This window comes from Tenrec ecaudatus, chromosome X, assembly GCF_050624435.1.
Source record: "Tenrec ecaudatus isolate mTenEca1 chromosome X, mTenEca1.hap1, whole genome shotgun sequence".
NCBI lineage: Eukaryota > Metazoa > Chordata > Mammalia > Afrosoricida > Tenrecidae > Tenrec > Tenrec ecaudatus.
Genome location: NC_134548.1, coordinates 91154762 through 91173876, shown reverse-complemented (window position 1 = coordinate 91173876; position 19115 = coordinate 91154762). Strand labels below are relative to the sequence as shown.

The following is a 19115-nucleotide window of genomic DNA, read 5'->3' as shown; positions in this document are numbered from 1 at the left end:
GTCTTTTGATGTATGTATTTTTAAAATTACTTTACCTTAGAGAGGAAAAATTTGTTTTATCACAGTTCAAAATCTAGAGGGTTCAATTCATGGTAAAGCCCTAGAGAGAGGTTCATTCTTATCTATTTCAGCTTCTAGAAGCTGTCAGTCATCTTTAGAGTTCCTGAGCATGTAGATTCATCTGTTTTTTTCCATCTTGCATCTTCTTCAACTTGTGTATATGTCTATACTGGCTTTATATAATTCAGAAATGATTAGGTTTGGAATCTAGCATACACTGCTATAGCCTGATCTGATTGATTGTTTTACAATATATTATCTCATGCTAATTGATTAGATTGAAATCACAGTTACAAGGATTAGGATTCCATCACATTTTAGGGGACACTGATCAATTGATAGCATCCAGTATAATTCCTCATATGAATTATTTGGTTGGGTTTTTATTTTCAACTTAGGAGCTGAACGTGGACTTGCACTCTTCAGATATGCCTTGTCATATTCCTATGCAGCTAAGGGGCTTTTATGTAGCAAGACGAGTTGTCAGTAGTCCTCAGGTTGGAGACTACCCTGTTTGGCAACTAAAAATACTATTCCATAGAGGCTGCTGAATAATTATGAGACTTCCATAGCTATTGTCCACCTGACTACTCTAAAATAAACTGCACTCTGGCGTGTTCCCTTTTCCTGCGGGTAAGCCTTTCCTGCCCTCTAGTTCTCATAGAAGAGAACACTCATTTTGCTTTTTAATGTTCTTTTCAATATTTAGAGGCTTATAAAGAAAAGTAGTTATATATGTAAACAACATACATGTGCAAAAACATCTTATAGATATGACTTATAGAAATTCATTTAAGGCATAATTACCATATACATGTATAAGCTGAGTTTTTCAGCACATTTTTAATGCAGTTTTTGTGGTAAAATTAGGTGCCTCGGCTAATAATCGCGTCAGCTTATACTCGAGTGTATATGGCATTTGACTTTAATTGACCTACTTCTCCCTTTTCAGAAAAATGTATTTTGCCTACTTCCCCTGTTTCAGGGGGAAAAAAATCACCCAGTGTCCCTCTGGCAATTATGAACGTTTGTACTGTAGCTCATAATCAGCATAAAGTGTAGGTATCTGCTTTTGCAGGCCCCCCGGACCACTCCAGCACTTCTCAGGGGGCAGTATTGCCCACTTTGGGAAACCCTAATTTAAAGGTGCAACTACTAGTCTCTTCCCATCCAAAGCAAAGAAAAATAATGAAAATCAGAGATACATGGAAACAATTAGTCCAAAGGGCTAACAGAACATGTGAAATTTAGCCTCCATGCCCAAGTCCAAAAGAACTAGGTGGTATCACTCTGAAAGGAGTAACAAGAGAAGGTTCTGGATAAAGTGGGAGAAAAATGTAGACCAAATCTCAAAATTATAAAGAGAGCAGGTTTACTGGTTGCTAAATTTTGGTGGACCACTAGATATGGTTTTTGATCACCCTTTAAGACTGGTAATGAACTCACTCTGTGACTCAACTTTCAACCAAATAATAGGCCTCAAAAGTGAACACTAACACTAAGGAAATATGCATTTTTTACAACAATCAACCATGCAACATCAAAAGGGCAGTATTTTCCCAAGGAAAAGCTCAGCTAAAAGGAAAACTAGAAATGTATAGGTTAAGTAGAAACCAGGAAACAGAGGAAGTGAAAGAGTGCTATTACATTGTGGGAATTGCAATAAATGTCACAAAATATGAATAAATTGTTGATTGTCAAAACTATTCTGTAAATATTTACTAGCATCACTATAAATGATAGATAAACAGACAAACAAAAACAAGCAATACACTCATAAAGGGTGTGTCAAAAGAAATGAAAGCATAGGTGGAAGAGGTGACAGAGTGCAGTTTGACAGGACTAGTAACTTAGCAGAGAGGATGGCAGACCCCTGCTCTAACATAGACCTGGAGAACATTTAGGGTACTTTCAATTCCATCCATATATGATGAACTCTCACAATATTTGTTACTTTTCTGTTATTTGCTTGCTTTGAACACATGGGACTTCTTCAAATAAACAAAAAGTGGTAAAAAAATTCCATTCAGAAAGAATCACCTCACTGGTGTTGATTGTTTTTATATATGAGGGATACCCCCAAATGATTTTTTTCTTCTTCAAAGCTGTGCAGCTAAAATTTTTTAAAAAACATTTTATTGAGGGCTCATACAACTTTTATCACAATCTATACATGCATCCATTGTTTTAAGCACATCTGTACATTCGTTGCCATCATCATTCTCAAAACATTTGCTCTCCACTTGAGCCCTTGGTATCAGCTCCTCATTTTCTCCCTCCCTCCCCCATCCCCTCCCTCATGAACCCTTGATAATTGATACATTATTATTATTTTGTCATGTCTTACACTGTCCAACGTCTCCCTCCCCTCACCCACTTTTCTGTTGTCCTTCCCCCAGTGAGGAGGTCATATGTAGATCCTTGTAGTCTATTCCCCCTTTCTCCCTCACCTTCCCTCCACTCTCCGGTGTTGCCACTCTCACCACTGCTCCTGAAGGGTTCTTCTGTCCTGGTTTCCCTTTGTTTCTGGTTCCTGTCTGTACCAGTGTACATCCTCTGGTCTAGCCAGATTTGTAAGGTAGAATTGGGATCATGATAGTGGGCGGGGAAGAAGCAATTAAGAATTAGAGGAAAGTTGTATGTTTCATTGTTGCCACACGGTGCAATGTATTTAATATTTTTTAGAAACACCCTTACCACCTTCAAAGTACTCCACATTACACTTAATACCTTTGTCTATTCTGTGATTCAGCTCTTAGAAACACTTTTCAATCTCATCTGTTTGGTTGGCAGACAGCCCCTCCCTCATTTTTCTACACCTCCTCTATATCATCAAATTGCTGTCCTTTCATGTCCCTCTGCATTTGTTGGGGGAAAACGTCTCACGGGGTGAGGCCAGGTGCGTAAAGTGTGTGGGACAAGTGAGGCATGCTCTTTTTTGCCAAAAACTGGTGCACTGAGATGGCTGCATGACATGAGCAGGTGCATTGCCTTGGTGGCAAAGCCAGGCCCCCATCTGCCACAAATCGGGTCTTTTTTGTTAAATATGGTTAAGCAATCTTTTCAGAACCTCTAAATAGAAAGCTTGATTAACAGTCTAACCTGGTGGAATGAACTCCAAATGCACTACAAGTTGACATTTTGGTCCACTTGGGAAATTGATGGATGTCCAGAACAAGATTCGTCACCCATAGACCATAGACATTTCATCTTTTTCGAAATGAGAAACACTCCAACACTTGAGTTTTTCTCATAGTGCTGTCTTTGTAAACTTTGTTCAACATCACCACTGTTTCTGCAGCATTTTTCCTGATCAGGAAACAAAATTTCACAGCAGCACACTGTTCTCTTAAACGACCATCACACATAAAAAATGAGGTTCCAGTGAAACTGCTTTTATGAAAAAATTCACTGTGGCCAAAGAGAACCTTCCCAGGTGAAGCTACTGGGTGCACAGACTCAGAGCCAGTTGCTTGATGCTCACCAAGCAGGAAAAAAATGTACTGTGAAAGGTCTGCCCAGCAGAGTTTTGTCCAGTTTTATTTTGGGGGGTACCCCCTTGTATATAAGCGCTTCCCTTTATAAGGCTCTAAATATTGAAAATAACATAAGCAAAAAGAAGTGGTCTGTTCCATCAGTAATGGCCAAAGGGCGTTTGGAGGGCAGAAAAGGCTCACCTGCAGGAAAAGTGAACATGCTAGATTCATGAGAGTGCTAGATCATGTTTGCCTCTTTGATGTTAGGTTAGAGGAGATGCCTGGGTCTTACTACTGTCAAGTCAATTCCAGTTCATAATGATCCCACAGTACAGAGTAGATTTGCCCTTGTGGCTTCCCTAGACTGGAAATCTCTTTGGGAGTAGATAACTTCATCTTTCCCCCAGAGCAGATGCTGGTTTCAAATTGCTGACCTTGTACTTAGCAGTTCAAGTCCCAACCCGTTACACCACCAGGAGGGTTAGAATGTAAGGTTTATAAGCAAAGGTTGTAATGCAAATGAATAGAAAACTAATAAGATTATAATGATGTTGAAAGGCCAAGAAAAATGATCAGGTTAAAGTAGAGAAAAACAGAACCCCAAGACTATCAGAGGACAATGAGAGATTGAAAAGAAATAAGTGCATAGTGAATGATTGCTACTTTTCTCAAAATTTAGCTTTTTAAATTGCACGCTTTCTTCATGAATGGTCCAAGCTATCTAGTAAAAAGAGAATAATTTTCACTTGTCACACATTCCTGATATAATCCAATATCATTATACTGTTATTTTCTTTGGCCTTAATTACTGACAATATGAGTGTATTTTGACTATGTTTTGCTTTGGTCTTACCTCATACTTCTGCATTGTCTGCACTATTTTGTCCATAAACTTTGACCCTGCTATTTGTTGAAGTACGGCATTCTTTCTATAATATCTTGACTCCCAGTTTCTGAATAGTAGTTTTAGTTGTAGCTCACTCGTCTTCCTGTTGTTGTGAACAGTAGTATGCAATGAAATGTTAGGAAACAAAAATTTAAAAACTGAAGTCAGATAATAAATGAGATTTTCTCCAAAAATTTTATTTTGCATTGGTTACTTGGAAGTTGGAGTGAAACAGTGATATCAGTAGTGGTTAGAATCAAGGCTAGCTCATTAAAGTCTGTAATCATTTATGTTAACCAAAATATAGTATACCATTATCTTTTAATTACATTTTTCGACATGTTTGAAAGTCTCTTTATTTCCTATAAAGGAAAATGGTAGATGATAGTACTATTTTGATTTTAGAAATTACTGTAGAAAATTTAGTTGTATTTGTCTAAGAACCTAAGTCATATGGTGGGGGAAACTGTTAAACGGAGACGTACGAACAGATTCTGAAGTGCTTTATGAATATTTCCATGGGTTTGTTTGATTAATAATTGATTCTCTTAGAGGTAATTAAAAATCAAGTGCCAAGAGGAATTTAGGCAATTGCACATTATTCTGTATATTTTGCATGAGAATATATGGTTTAAAATAACTAATACTCATTTATATTACTCATTCTATAATGACAGGACAATCTAAAGAACTTATAAGCATAGTAGAAGACATTTGTTATACTTTTCTTGTTTATAAAAAATGTGATTAGGGTGAAAATGTACATACAGTTTTGTTTTCCATTCAACAATTTATACACATTTTGCTTTGTGGGATTGACTGCAGTCCCCACAATGTAATAGCACTTTTCTCATTTCTTCCCTATGTTTATCATTTTGATTCACACTTCTTTCTTGTCCCTTCCTGCATTCTGAGCTTTATTTTAGGGCAAATCTTCCTCTTATGTCACGTGGTCGTTTGCTCTAAGAAGTGTTTATGACCCTGATGTTAGTGTGTACCTTATAGGCCTTTCTGTCACTTAACTGAGAGTTGAGCCAAAGGGATAAATTCAGTTCCAGGCTTAAAGTCTGTGTAAGAGCCAAAAGTTCCCCAGGAAGGTCTACCAGTTTCTAGCTAACCAGTTTCATTTCCCATTTTTCTCCTGCCCTATATCCAGGAGCTCTTAATATGATCCCACTGCGAGTGGGCAGCAGTGGTAGCTGGACTCCACTTAGTTCCTCTGGACTCAGAGGTCGGGATTCATGCGATCCATTAGTTCTCTGGCCTAATTGCTTCCTTGCATCTTTGATTTTCTTCATTCTTTAGTCTAGAATTTTATATGTTTTAATGTTAGTCATTTCATGAACACCTATCCACTGGCTACTTTTTGGACAGCAGTGTATTCCATGGTATTGAGGCAATCACTTACTCCTTGGAAATTTCCCTTGGAAATTTCATTTTTCCCTACAATTCTAGTTTTACATAGTTTAAGATGATCATCAAACTTCCATCTCAAGCACTAATTCTTACCTAAAGTCTAGTTTGCTTTCTCCAAGCTACTTGCCATTTGTACAGCTGTTGCATCGAAAGCTCATGATGGAATAGCTGACAAGTGTAGTGGCCCTTTACATTTCACAAAGTGCATCCACATACATAGATTTTTACAAAGTGAAACTCTAGTTTTTACTTTAAAAAAATATACAGCTGGTGGCAAGGTAGTTGAACAGAATATAGTATTCGACTAAGTTGACTAGCGTGGAAGATATCATTCTTACAGCTACAACTTACTTCTAAGACAGTCTATACCCTTAATAACATTGGAAACATTCCAAGAGAAGTAATTTATTAATTGTTAATCTAATGTCTAGTTTCTATTATTTTTAATCATATTGAAGTTTTCTTTAGCTTCTTTCCACTCTGAAATTACTATAGTGAATCACTTAGAAGGCGGTAAAAAGAGGATTACTTTTAAATATGCTACATATTTATAAATTTTTTGTTTTGGAGACAAAAATCTAGCATGCTTTTAATTGAAGTTTGTTTTCATTCTTTTCTGGTACATCATATGCATTACTTTTTAAGCTAATGATTTGAAACTTGAGTTTTATTTAACCAACCAAACCACTCAATCAGCCAACCAACACCACTGTTCTGAGTCAATTCCAACTCTTAGAGCTCCTATGTAGGGTTTCTGAGGCTACAAATCTTTCTGAGAACAGAGAACCTCCTCTTTCTACCATACAGCAGCTAGTGGATTTTGCCAGCTGACTTTATGATTAACAACTTACCAACAGCAGTTCCAAGGTTTTATTAGATCACAGTAAATGAAACATGCTTTATAATAGTATTTGTAAAATTGTTCTGGCTACTGAGAGGTCTGTGACTCTCAAATGTTAGTTTTTTGAAGGAAATAAGGTACTTAAAGTAATTGTCAATAATTTATACTTATGTAATTCAGACCCAACAATAATTTCTTAAAAACATGGAATATATCACTTGTGAAAGTGTGTTAAGCAGAAAACAATCAAGGAACATGCTTTATTTAGCCAGAGGAACCAGATTACGTTAAAAAAAAAGTAATGTCACTTTTGTTTGTTCGGTACAGTGCTGAGTTCATATAACAGTTTATAAAAATTCACTTAGTGATATTGATTTACAGCAAGTGTTACTGACCTCTTGGCTGCCCAGACTAATGGTATAGATTCATTTTTGAGCTTCCCTTTTTTTCCTTAGGTTTTTTCTTAGAGTAACACCACTTACATTTTTGTCATTTCCCCACTTACTGTATTTTTAACATTTATCAAGTTATAGACAGTTTTTACATATCTTGATATATGAGCCATATAAATGCTGTTGCAATGTAAATATGGGTAAACGTAAAACATGCTAGATAATACTGTGTTGTATTTATTGTTTTTGTCTCTGGTATTGGTTATGAGAGATGTTGAAAGATTAAATCAATTTCTCATGTACATGATAGCAATAATTATCATCCTTCTTGAGATATATCTCATATAAATCTAGACTGCTAGATTACAGATAGACCTTATAATTTGAGCATTTCAGTGGAAATGAACTATAGAGCTTTTCAGTTTTTGTGGGAGTGAAATCTAGCAGGGCTGTTTTTTGTTTTCTTCTTAAGAAGCATTTGGCCATATCAATTTTATAGTCCTTTCTCTTAAACCCTTGAGGCCCAGTGTGTTTTGTAATTCAGTTTGTGGGTCATAAAATTTTAAAGTTAAAGGAAATACTCTATAGCCAGACAGTAATATTTCTGTGGTGAAAAATGTGAATATTCAAATTAAATGGAATAAATAAAGGTACAGGTGCCTTACAGTTTTTGGGGTCAGCTTATTGCTGCCAATAAGTTAGGGAAAAATTTGTAGGTTCCAGAGCATTTTAGGTTTGGAATTTTACATAGATTGTTAATTTGTGATTTATTTGTCATGCGTTATAGTATTTGTAGCTCTAATGATTTTTATGAGTAATTAGGAATATAATGAAATTAGATATATGTATTTATCATTTAGCTTTATTTTCTCCATTTTACCTTTTAAAATATTTTTATGCAGCTGCTGTATTCTCGAGGTTTGCTCATTGATCTTCTAATCAAATCAAATATTAGTCAGTATGCAGAGTTCAAAAATATCACCAGGATTCTTGCATTTCTAGATGGAAGAGTGGAACAGGTATTGTATATCGCTGTGAATTTCAGCTTTTTTATTTTTGAGAAAATATGATGGTTTTCTTCCTGGTAAAGCACTGAATTTAAAAAAAAATCATTTTATTGGGGGCTCTTACAGCTCATAACATTTCATACATCAATTGTTTCATGCATATTTGTACATACATTTCCATCATCATTTGCTTTCTTTTTTTTTTACATTTTATTAGGGGCTCATACAACTCTTATCATAATCCATACATATACATACATCAATTGTATAAAGCACATCCGTATATTCTTCGCCCTCATCATTTTCAAAGCATTTGCTCTCCACTTAAGCCCTTTGCATCAGGTCCTCTTTGGTTTTCCCCTCCCTCCCCGCTCCCCCCTCGCTCATGAGCCCTTGATAATTTATAGATTGTTATTTTGTCATATCTTGCCCTGTCCGGAGTCTCCCTTCCCCCCCTTCTCTGCCATCCGTCTCCCAGGGAGGAGGTCCCATGTGGATCCTTGTAATCAGTTCCCCCTTTCCAACCCACTCACCCTCTACTCTCCCAGTATCGCCCCTCACACCCCTGGTCTTGAAGGTATCGTCCACCCTGGATTCCCTGTGCCTCCAGCTCCCATATGCACCAGTGTACAACCTCTGCCCTATCCAGTCCTGCAAGGTAGAATTCAGATCATGGTAGTTGGGGGGAGGAAGCATCCAGGATCTGGGGGAAAGCTGTGTTCTTCATCGGTACTACATCGCACCCTGACTGACCCCTGACTGACCTATCTCCTCTCCTAAACCCCTCTGTGAGGGGATCTCCAGTGGCCAACAAATGGGCTTTGGGTCTCCACTCTGCACTTCCCCCTTCATTCACTATTATATATATATATATATATATTTTTTTTCTTTTTCCTTGATACCTTATACCTGGTCCCTTTGGCACCTCGTGATCGCACCGGCTGGTGTGCTTCTTCCATGTGGGCTTTATTGCTTCTGAGCTAGATGACCGCTTGTTCACCTTCAATCCTTTTAACACCCCAGACACTATCTCTCTTGATAGCCAGGCACCATCAACTTTCTTCGCCACATTTGCTTATGCACCCGTTTGTCTTCGGCGATCGTATCATGGAGGTGTAAAGCACTGAATTTTAATCTTGTAAGGTGATTTTTTCCCCCTCCCGCCTCTGGTATAGTGATTTATAAATATAAAGTATAAGATCTTCAAACAGAAACTATTCATTAGTTAAAATTACTAATATTAGTATCCCCATGCATTGTGTAGCAGCTTGATATTGGTGTTGACAAATTATCAACTTTCATACAGTATTTCTAGATTTGAGGTGTCATTTTACCCAAGTTTTGAGGGAGGGAGCGTGCCATTGGCCTTTTAATGACAAGAGGAGTATCTTGACAGAATTAAATGTAAAAAAATATATACTTTAATTAGCTTTGAAGTCAACAGAGATGCTGCTAGAACTGATTGAAACAGCTTCAGAAAGTAGAAATAATAATTATGGTAAATTTTAAGGAAAAAGGTTATTTAGATAATTTGTATTTTGAGGAAGTAGTTTTTGAATTTATCATATATTTTTTCAGGTTCCTTGTTCCAGAGCAGATGTTTTTAGTAGCAAACAACTTACGATGGTTGAAAAGCGAATGCTAATGAAATTTCTTACATTTTGTATGGAGTATGAGCAACATCCTGAAGAATATAAAGGTATTATTGTTTCTTTAATTTGTATTCACCAGTTTTATGAGCTTTCTTAAAATGATGACTATGTTTATTGAGCCACTTACTACTATTTTCAAATACATTATAACTCTTTATTTTCCAATATATTAGCCAGTCATTTGTCACATATAGGTATTTAAGTTTAAGTTAATTATAATCGATAAATTAAAAGTTGCCTCCTGAACCATACTAATAAACTTCAAGTACTCAATAACTATACATGGCTAGTGACTGCTGTATTTGGCAGAGCAGATGAGACATTTTTGTTACTAAAATAAATTCTGTGTTAGATGTTAATATTTAGTCTTACCAATTACACTTGTTCTTTATTGGCGATTTTCCATTTCTCATTATTATTCTATTACTTTTTCATACCAAAAGTAATCATTTAAAAAATAGGTATTTCTTGATCTGCCCAAGATTATTTGACTTAGAATCTTGAATAGTCATTTTGCTTTATAAAAATGGAGGATACATTGTGTATATATATATATATATATATATATATATATATATATATATATATATATATATATATATATATGTTGAGAAACGGGACGATATCTAATCTTGGTTTTGATTCAGTTCACTGTGTCTTGGATCCAGTTACTTCATATTTTATTCATAATTGAATTGACTAGTATCAAGAGTTATATACCCGAGTATAAGCCGACCCGAATATCAGCCAAGGCACCTAATTTTACCACAAAAACGGCATAAAAATATGCTGAAAAACTTGGCATATACACAAGTTTATACACTAAATTTAGTGCATTGGGCTTGAAAAGTTACCCCAAATGGGCAGTTTATCAAGGTATAATGTGAAATGCAGTATGTTTTAAGTGCATGAGATAATAACAATTTAGGTCTTGTATGCAAAGATTGAAGGCTATTTTGCTATTAGTCTGTGTTGAGTTGACGCCTACTAGCGGTGACCCCCCATGTGTGCAGAGTAGAATTGCGCCATCGAGTGTTCAAGGCTGTGGCCTTTCAGAAACAGATTGCCTGGTGTAAATTTTGAGGCACCTATGAGTGAGTTCCAACTTCCAGCCTTTTGACTGTCAGTTGAACATTTAACTGTTGGCACAACCCAAGGACTCTCTTACAAGTTGACTCAACTCAATGTCACAAAGGCAATTTTGATTCATAGCAACTGAATAGATGCTGTCACATTATTCTCCAAGTGGCTATATAAAGTTAAGCTCTCTCAATAAGTTTTATAATTATGTATGTGAATTATTTCTATAAAGGTGTTGTTTTGTCATCGATGTGTATGTTCTTGGGCTGCTAACCTCAAGGTCAGCATTTCAAAACCACCAGCCACTCTGCAGGAGAAAGATGAGGCTTTCTATTTCCATAAAGTATTAGAATTTTGGAAACCCACAGGGGCAGTTCTACCCTGTCCTGTAGAGTTTCTATGAGTCGTAATGGACGGCAATGAGAGTAGTCCAAGTATGGTGTGTTTTTTGCTCTTAATTTAACGGAATAATTTCATGGGTTTTCTATTGTTTTAAGGTATGCTATAAGGGCAACAAGACTATTAGCTACATAGAAATTAGTTTTATTACTTTTTTAAATTTTTATTTTATTTTTATTTATTTATTTTTAGTTTTATTATTTTTTAATCATAGTGATTACTCTTATTTTTAGTAAGAAATACATTTTTAAAAAGTTAAGCTTTACTCCATCATTATTCTCCCCAAGACATTTCTATTTTTGTAATTTAATATTTTCAAACTCAATTATTAATATTGTATAGTTATAATGATAGTAAAGTGAGATTACTGCTAGCTATAGAAATCCAATGAGTTACTTAAGGTTTTTCTGGTTTTTTAGTAAATACTCAGTAAAAATGTTTCAAGCTTAAAATAATTTAGTTGTGATACAGAGATTTTTTACAGATGTTTTCTGTTTTCACAATTAACTCTGGTTCCAAAAGTAATATATTTTTATGTTACATATCCTTTGTGACAGAGCCCTGGTGACATAGTGGGTTACATGTTGGGCTGCTAACCCCAAGATCTGTAGTTTGAAATCACCAGCTGCTCCATGGGAGAAAGATGATGCTTTTTACTGTCATAAAGATTAAAATTCTTAGGGGCAATTCTGCTCTGCCCTTGGGGGTCACACTGTAAATTAGAATTGACTTGATGGCCGTGAGTTTTTTGGTTTTAATCTCATCTTTTTGTAGTGTGGTTTGAATAGAAGGTTAGTGTTGATTTTTAATAGATGCATTTTTGTCTTCATTCCATAGCTTTTGAGGAGATTACATTTTCTGAATATTTAAAAATGCAAAAATTAACCCCCAACCTCCAGTATTTTGTGCTGCATTCAATTGCAATGACATCAGAGACAACCAGCACTACCATAGATGGTCTCAAAGCTACCAAAACCTTTCTGCATTGTCTTGGGCGGTATGGCAACAGTCCATTTTTGTTTCCTTTATATGGCCAAGGAGAACTCCCCCAGTGTTTCTGCAGGTAAGTTTGGCATTGCTCCTCTTGTTTCTTTTAAGGATGATACATGCATGAGATGGAAAGTATAAATGATCACATGAAAGCCAGTCAAGATTCCGTACACGAAACGTATATTCTGTTGTCCTATTTTTCATAATCTTTTAAAATCATTGTATCGGGGGCTCGTACAACGCTTTTCACAATCCAGCCATCCATTGTGTCCAGCACATGTGCACATTCGTTGCCATCATCATTCTCAGAACATTTGCTTTCTACTTGAGCCCTTGGTATCAGCTCCTCATTGTTCCCCTCCCTCCCCGCCCCCTCCCTCTTCATAATCTATTTATTTGCCTACCCACGTGCTTGATTACATACTTAACTGATGCATTGAGTTTTGCCTGGTTTTGAGCTTTTTGGAGACATAGTCCTACTGTAAATTCCTTTTGTTAGAAATCAGTATTATGTTTCAAAGAGTCACCTTTTTATTATTACAACTTGTTTATTTTCATTTCTGTATAATATTCTATAGAGGACAGTTTATTTTTCCAATTTTCTTCTGATATACATTTAGAATGTTTCCAGCTTTTGTCTCAAATTTGAGAATCCTTGCACATGTTTCAGAATATGCATGTTGAGTGAAATAGCACAGAGGCCATATCTGACATACACTTGCTTCTCTATTTCCATGAAGCAAGGGTCAGACATGCCTCCACTCCCACAACTTTCTGCAGTGTAATTTCACATGTTGTATCAACTGCTACTCTACTCCCTTATCTATACTCCCTTACTCTACTTTTCTGTGGGTTGGATACAATGGCCACCTAGAACTCACAGATAAAACTCATGATTATGGAGCTTTATTAGGGGTGTTAACAGGTTACCACAAGTCAGGATCAATAAACAGTAAGGGTGAAGTCAATGATCCACAGCAAGGCCTTTTCTCAGTCAGCACTCAAATCTCCCTTTAGTTCTCAGCCTCTTTGCCACATGGTCCCTTGACCTCTGCATCTGGGGGCCCTGAAGCCAGCCCGCTGCTCTGCCTCATGGTCTCATAATCTAGGTCCTTGCTGCTCCTCTGTTCTGGGCCAAGGTTTCCTTGCTTCAGCCTTTGGTGGGGCTCAGATCCTTTGCTCTTACTCCTGGTCTCCATGCTGTAGCCTGGTGCCTCTGGTCTCAGTCTCACCCATTTCCTATAGTGTCCTCAAAAAGCTTCCACTGGTGGGCCCTTTCCCAATGGTCCTGTGACTTCTCTTTGTGCTTCCAAGATGTCTCTTACACACAGAAGAATGGCTTTGATAGAGATGTGATTTTTATCTTTAAGCAGGCCATACTTTGAAGGCAACAGAGGGAGATAACTTGGTTTATACCCTCTCCTAAAATGGAAACTTATTCCCAATTTAATACTGTCTTCCTGTTTAGCAGATAACTCCCTCTACAATAGGATTATAGCCATAGGCATACAATCGAAAGTTTATAGTACATCGCATATGAGATTATGAGTAGGTAGGCCATATTAATTTATTTCTCACATGTTCAAGAGTTTCTATAGTAATTTCACATTGTACATTATGATTAGTAGTCAGTCTTTTCTCTTCTTGGAAATGGTTTTTTCATATTATTTGTTCATATTACTTAGTGTACTGGATTGCTATATTTTCTTGGTGATTTGTAGAAATGTTTTTAGTATATTCTGAATGCTAATTTTTTTCTTAGTTACACATGTGTTATAGAGGATCCCTGATAGCATATTTGATTTTGCTTTGAACTGCTAATGCAGACATCTACAGTTTGAAAATATCAACTGCTCCGAGGGAGAAAGATGAGACTTCCCAGCTTCCTAAAGTCTTACAGTCTAAGAGGCCCACTGTGGCAGTTTTATTCTATACTGTAATATGAGTGAGAATTGACTCAGTGGCAATGAAGGTTTTTTTAATGTGTTATGTATATATTTTCTTGTTTTGTAGCCTTATCTCTTGTCTTATGGTATTTCTGATAAATGGGGATTATTAGGATTAGTATATTCAAATTTAAGCAGTCTTTTCTTTTTATACTCAGTGATTTTATGTCGCCAGACCACTGAACTAAAGTCCCGGACATTCCATTTATTAGTCATGTAACCCCATAACTTGCGTGTCATTTTGTCATATTGTGGTGGCTTGTGTGTTGCTACGATGCTAGAAGCTGTGTCAACAGTATTCCAGTTACTGGCAGGTTCACCCACGCTGAATGGACGGAATTCAGCAGAACTTCCAAACTAAAACGAGATTAGGAAGAAAAGGCTGTTCACGTCTGAGGAATTAGCCCCTGGAAACCTTTTTGAAACGCAGTCGGATTTTGAATGAAACCTCATGAATAGTGACGAGACCTTGTCAGAGATAGTGCCCTAAGATCAGCCCCTCAGGCTGGAAGGCACGCACTAGATGCCTGAGGAGAGCTGCGTTCTCAAAGCAGTCCGCACGAGTGACACGGATATAGCAAAGTTATTGGGACCTCCATTTGCTGAGGGATCATGACACAAAATGAGAACCAACAGTTGTGAACATAGTTGTTTAATGATAGTCTTATGGATATGCGTTTCACATATCTTACACTGCTGTCGTTAAGTCCGTTTCAAAAGATGTACACGCGTCATCAGTTAGTTCTAGTGCTCCCTCCTGCCTCTTGCGTTCACGATGTGCTTCCCAGTTCCTTTCACTCTCCCCACTCCCATTCCCTTGAAGGAATTTTATCAGGAATTGGCTCTCTCTATGCAATCACTCCTTCCGTGCCGTACAAATTGGGAAAGCTATCAGAAACAATAAAGAGAAAAACAAAAATGAAACCGAAAAAATAATAGTATAAGAAAAATTAAAACAAAGAGTAAGAAAAAAACATCACAAGCAGTATTTTTTAAAAGCCAGAGAGGAAATTTCTGTTGTGGAACAAGTGAGAAATATCAAACCTAAGAGCAAATTAAAGTTTGGCCAAGAGGGAGGGCACCTGACCAAGTATCATACTGTAGTTCCATCCATTATAAATCAAGTTTACAATAATCTCTGATGGTAAAGCTGTTTGAGTCCGTAACCTGTGGCCAGGGGGGATCTGCCAGGGGCTTATTCTGCTTGGATACTCTGTAGATGGATTGGAGGCTCGCACTGTCCTCCATGGCCTTTTACAAATTGGTTGTTCACAATTTAAGTTCTGGTACTTTTCCTTCATCATAATTCGAATTTTGTTATCGTCAACTTTGGATCACACAGGCTGATGTGCCTCTTCGATATGTACTTATCACGTCACTTAGATGGCTGCTTGTTTGAATACAAGCCTTTAAGACCTCAGGCACTCTTCCAGTTGGTAACTGGGCATCATCTGCTATTTTCCCCACACTTTGCTGTAGCACCCTTATCTTCAGTGATCTCTTCATGAGGAGAGTATGGAGCAGGGCCGTGTTACAAGAACTACCTGTTATTAGATTGGGGTTAGAATTAAGTAGGAGCCCAGCATCTGCTTTTTCACAGGCTATGAAAAACTCTGGTTTACTTTAGCAGTCATATTACATTTTATGACCAAAATACAAAACAAAAACAAAAACCCAACTCACACAAGCAACAAACACCCCTCCCCTCCCAAACAAAATAGAAAACCCTAAAAATATTGTCTATTATCTACTCCCACCCCCTGGCCTAGGTATAAGGTGATTGCATTGATAACAACTGTAATTCATCCAATGGCATCGAATTTAAAGTACTGTTGAGAAGAAGAATTTATTCAATTATAGTCCAGCTGTGAACTGCAGTTTATGAGTTGCTGATTTGTACAGATTGAATTCTTAAATGATTTGGCTCTGTTTACAATGACCATGGGGCGAATGCCTGTGCCTATCAGATTAATACTTGCCATATTAATTAATTCAAGGGGAGCCTTGAGATACTTAATATATGGCAGTTATAGATTCCCTTTCATTGGATGCCTACTAAGCCAGGGTACCCACCCAAGGTCCAACAACCACCACTGCCACATTTTTTTGGTGACCATCTTTTGCTTCCTCTCCCATGAAGGAATTAAAGCCCTAAGTCCAAGGGATACAGGTAGATTTAAGATAGGGCCCAGTTCATTCAGTTTTGCTTCCACAACGAATCTTTTTCTGGTGTGTTCTTTGGGGGATTCCATGTTCCCTGTAATGTCAGAGTTTAAGGTCATCCTAGCGCTTAGTCCATGGCATGTTTCACCTACGGTTAGATAAAAACTTACTCAAACTTTCTACCCGGGAACATAGAACCAGGATTATTCTCCCCTTAGGTTCCCTACTGTTATTGTTTAGCATCCTTTCCCAATGTGAGATTGCTCTTCTCAATTACTTATCATAGGCACCAACACTAATATCAGCGCCTCCTCTGAAACATAGATGTTCCCCTCCTCTGGTCTTAACTTTGATTTTTCAGTAAGGTTCTCCTCTCATTCCTGTGGAGTGCTTTTGATTGGTCACAGCCTTGTCTCAATGTGAGGTCCCAGTTTTTGAAGTGGTTCTTATGAAGTGTCAGCAGACACACTTTCTACCCCTTGTTTGGGAATTAGCTTCTAAGATTTGAGTGGACGCATACACTATTTGTCCTTTTGTGATTGACAAACTACTCAGTGTAATGCTTTTCAGGTCCTTCCACGTCATGAGGCCTTTCCTGCTCCATGACTATTTTTTAGGGATACATAGTATTCCATTTTGTATATGTCCCATACTTTCTCTATCCATTTTTTCTACTGGTGGGCTTTTGGGCTGTTTCTAGTTTCTTGCTATTGTGAACTGTGCTGACATAAACATGGGAGGGCAAACATCCATTTGTGTTGTATCTCTTATTTCTTTGGTGTAAGGCACCTACCTAATAAGTATAATGCCGGGTCATACATGATGTCAACTGCCAGTTTCTTTGAGCATTGCCATGCCATTTTCCACAGTGGTTGCATGTATTTAAAAGTTCACCAAGTGTGCATTTGGTTCTATTCTCTCCGTAACCTCTCCAGCGTTCGTTGTTTTCAATTTTTTTTTCAATTGGGCTAGCATTGTAGACGTAAGGTGGTATCTCATTGTGGTTTTAATTTGCATTTCCTGGGTGGCTAGTGATTGTGAGCAAGTTTTCACAGGCTTGTTAGCCATTTGTATCCCATTTTTGGGAAACCCTGTGCTTGTCTGTCTTCTGCGGTGTGCGCTTCCTTTATTATGCTTCAGAGACGATGTGTGCCCTGCAGTAGGGAGGGCCCTTACGTTCCAGTTTTTTCCTTGATGATCTCGATAGCTCCTGGGCTTTGCATTTAGTTGTTTAGTCAATCTTGAGTTCATTTTTGTGCATCAGATTAGATATGGGTCTTGTTTCTTCTGCAAATGGAAATCCAGTTTGTGCAACATCATTGTTTCAAGAGACTGTCTTTGTCCCATTGGGTAATTTTTGATCATTTATGGAAGTTGCCTGTAGGTTGGTGCATATATACCTGGGTTTTCTGTCCCCATTTTCAGTGGGAAAGTTTCTAGTTTTTCTCAGTTTTGCATGTTTTGGGCTGTTTGTTTTTCGTTTGTGGCTTATTATTGTTTCCCTGACATCTTGGTGTAGATATTAGTTATGTTAGGGAGGTGGGGTTGTGTGGGTGTTGTTAACACTGTTAGGTGTTGTTAGACATTTTCGATTAAGTATCTGAAGTGATAGACACTTTTGATTAAGTATCTGGGGTAGAGTGTTAGAAAAGTGTTATGGGGGAGATCAGAGTTTCGGGAGGAGGTGCTAGAGGCTGGAGAAAGAAAAGAAAAGAAAAGGAATCTAAAAGGGGGGGAATCAAGTAGTGCTGACTTGAACCCAAGAAAAGTAGGACACAAACACACTCAGTATTTCTTCAGTTTGTAATGACGGAAGAAAGCTTAATGACAATTAAGAGAAAAATGGTGAAAATATTAAAAATTGTAAGAGTATTGTCACCTTATACTTCACTGAGATTGAGATGGGGCATATAGGGATGATAGAACAGCAAACACAAACACCATCCAGAAAAGAACAGCTGGGATGTAAACCGTGTCCTTGGGGCAATTAGATCTGTGTGTAGCAGAGGTGTTTTGAGCAGTTGGGGGACAGTCCTTGTGGTCTTTTAGAATGGGAGTTAGTAGTTGATATTTCGGCTAAGGCAGTGGTTCTCAACCTTCCTAATGCCACGGCCCTTTCATACAGTTCCTCATGTTGTGCTGATCTCCCAACCATAAAATTATTTTCGTTGCTACTTCAAAATTGTCATTTTGCTACTGTTATGAATAGGGCGACCCCTGTGAAAGGGTCATTCAACTCCCAAAGGGGTCACGACCCATAGATTGAGAACCACTGGGCTAAGGGATTGGATTTAGTGTCTGTAAGGGTGGACAGTCTTGTAGTCTTATAAATTTAGGTTAATTATCTTAAAAGGAATAGATGTCAGGCAGATCACGTTGGAGTGAGGTTCACTCCTATTGGATGATGCAGGTCACTAAGTAGGGCTGGGTAATTGGGTCTGTATCTGCCTCCTATCTAGGAGGGAAGGGAGAATCCAAGGCCTGCTCAGAGGTCAGATTGTAGCTTAAAAAGGCCTGGAGTGATCTGTTGGGGGTGCTGATTGAGGGGCTGGTGTCCTGAGACAGCCTGTGGGTTATACAGTCTATTGAGAGCCTGCTGGGCCCTGGAGCTTATGACCCTTTATGCATACACTCGCTCTCTGTGATATCTCAAAGCACTAAGGCAGGAGGAGATTGGACCCTCTGCCTAGGTGGTCTCCCTCCCAGGAGCACTTTTCCACCAAGGAAAATGTATAGGGTATGTGGGGTGTGGGTAGGCCAGGTGGTGACCTTGTTTAATTCCAGGGAATTCACTAATTCTCTCAGGT

At 37.8% G+C, this 19115-nt stretch overlaps 1 protein-coding gene across 2 annotated transcripts in view; it reads left to right on the top strand.

The window, feature by feature from the left end:
* Positions 1-19115, top strand: part of CHM (CHM Rab escort protein) — a 216316-nt gene that overhangs the window by 71650 nt on the left and 125551 nt on the right. For both annotated transcript variants that reach the window (XM_075538794.1, XM_075538795.1), the window contains 3 exons: positions 7974-8090; positions 9657-9777; positions 12047-12272. In XM_075538794.1, coding sequence (XP_075394909.1) covers positions 7974-8090; positions 9657-9777; positions 12047-12272 — 464 coding nt within the window. The remainder of the gene's footprint in view (positions 1-7973; positions 8091-9656; positions 9778-12046; positions 12273-19115) is intronic.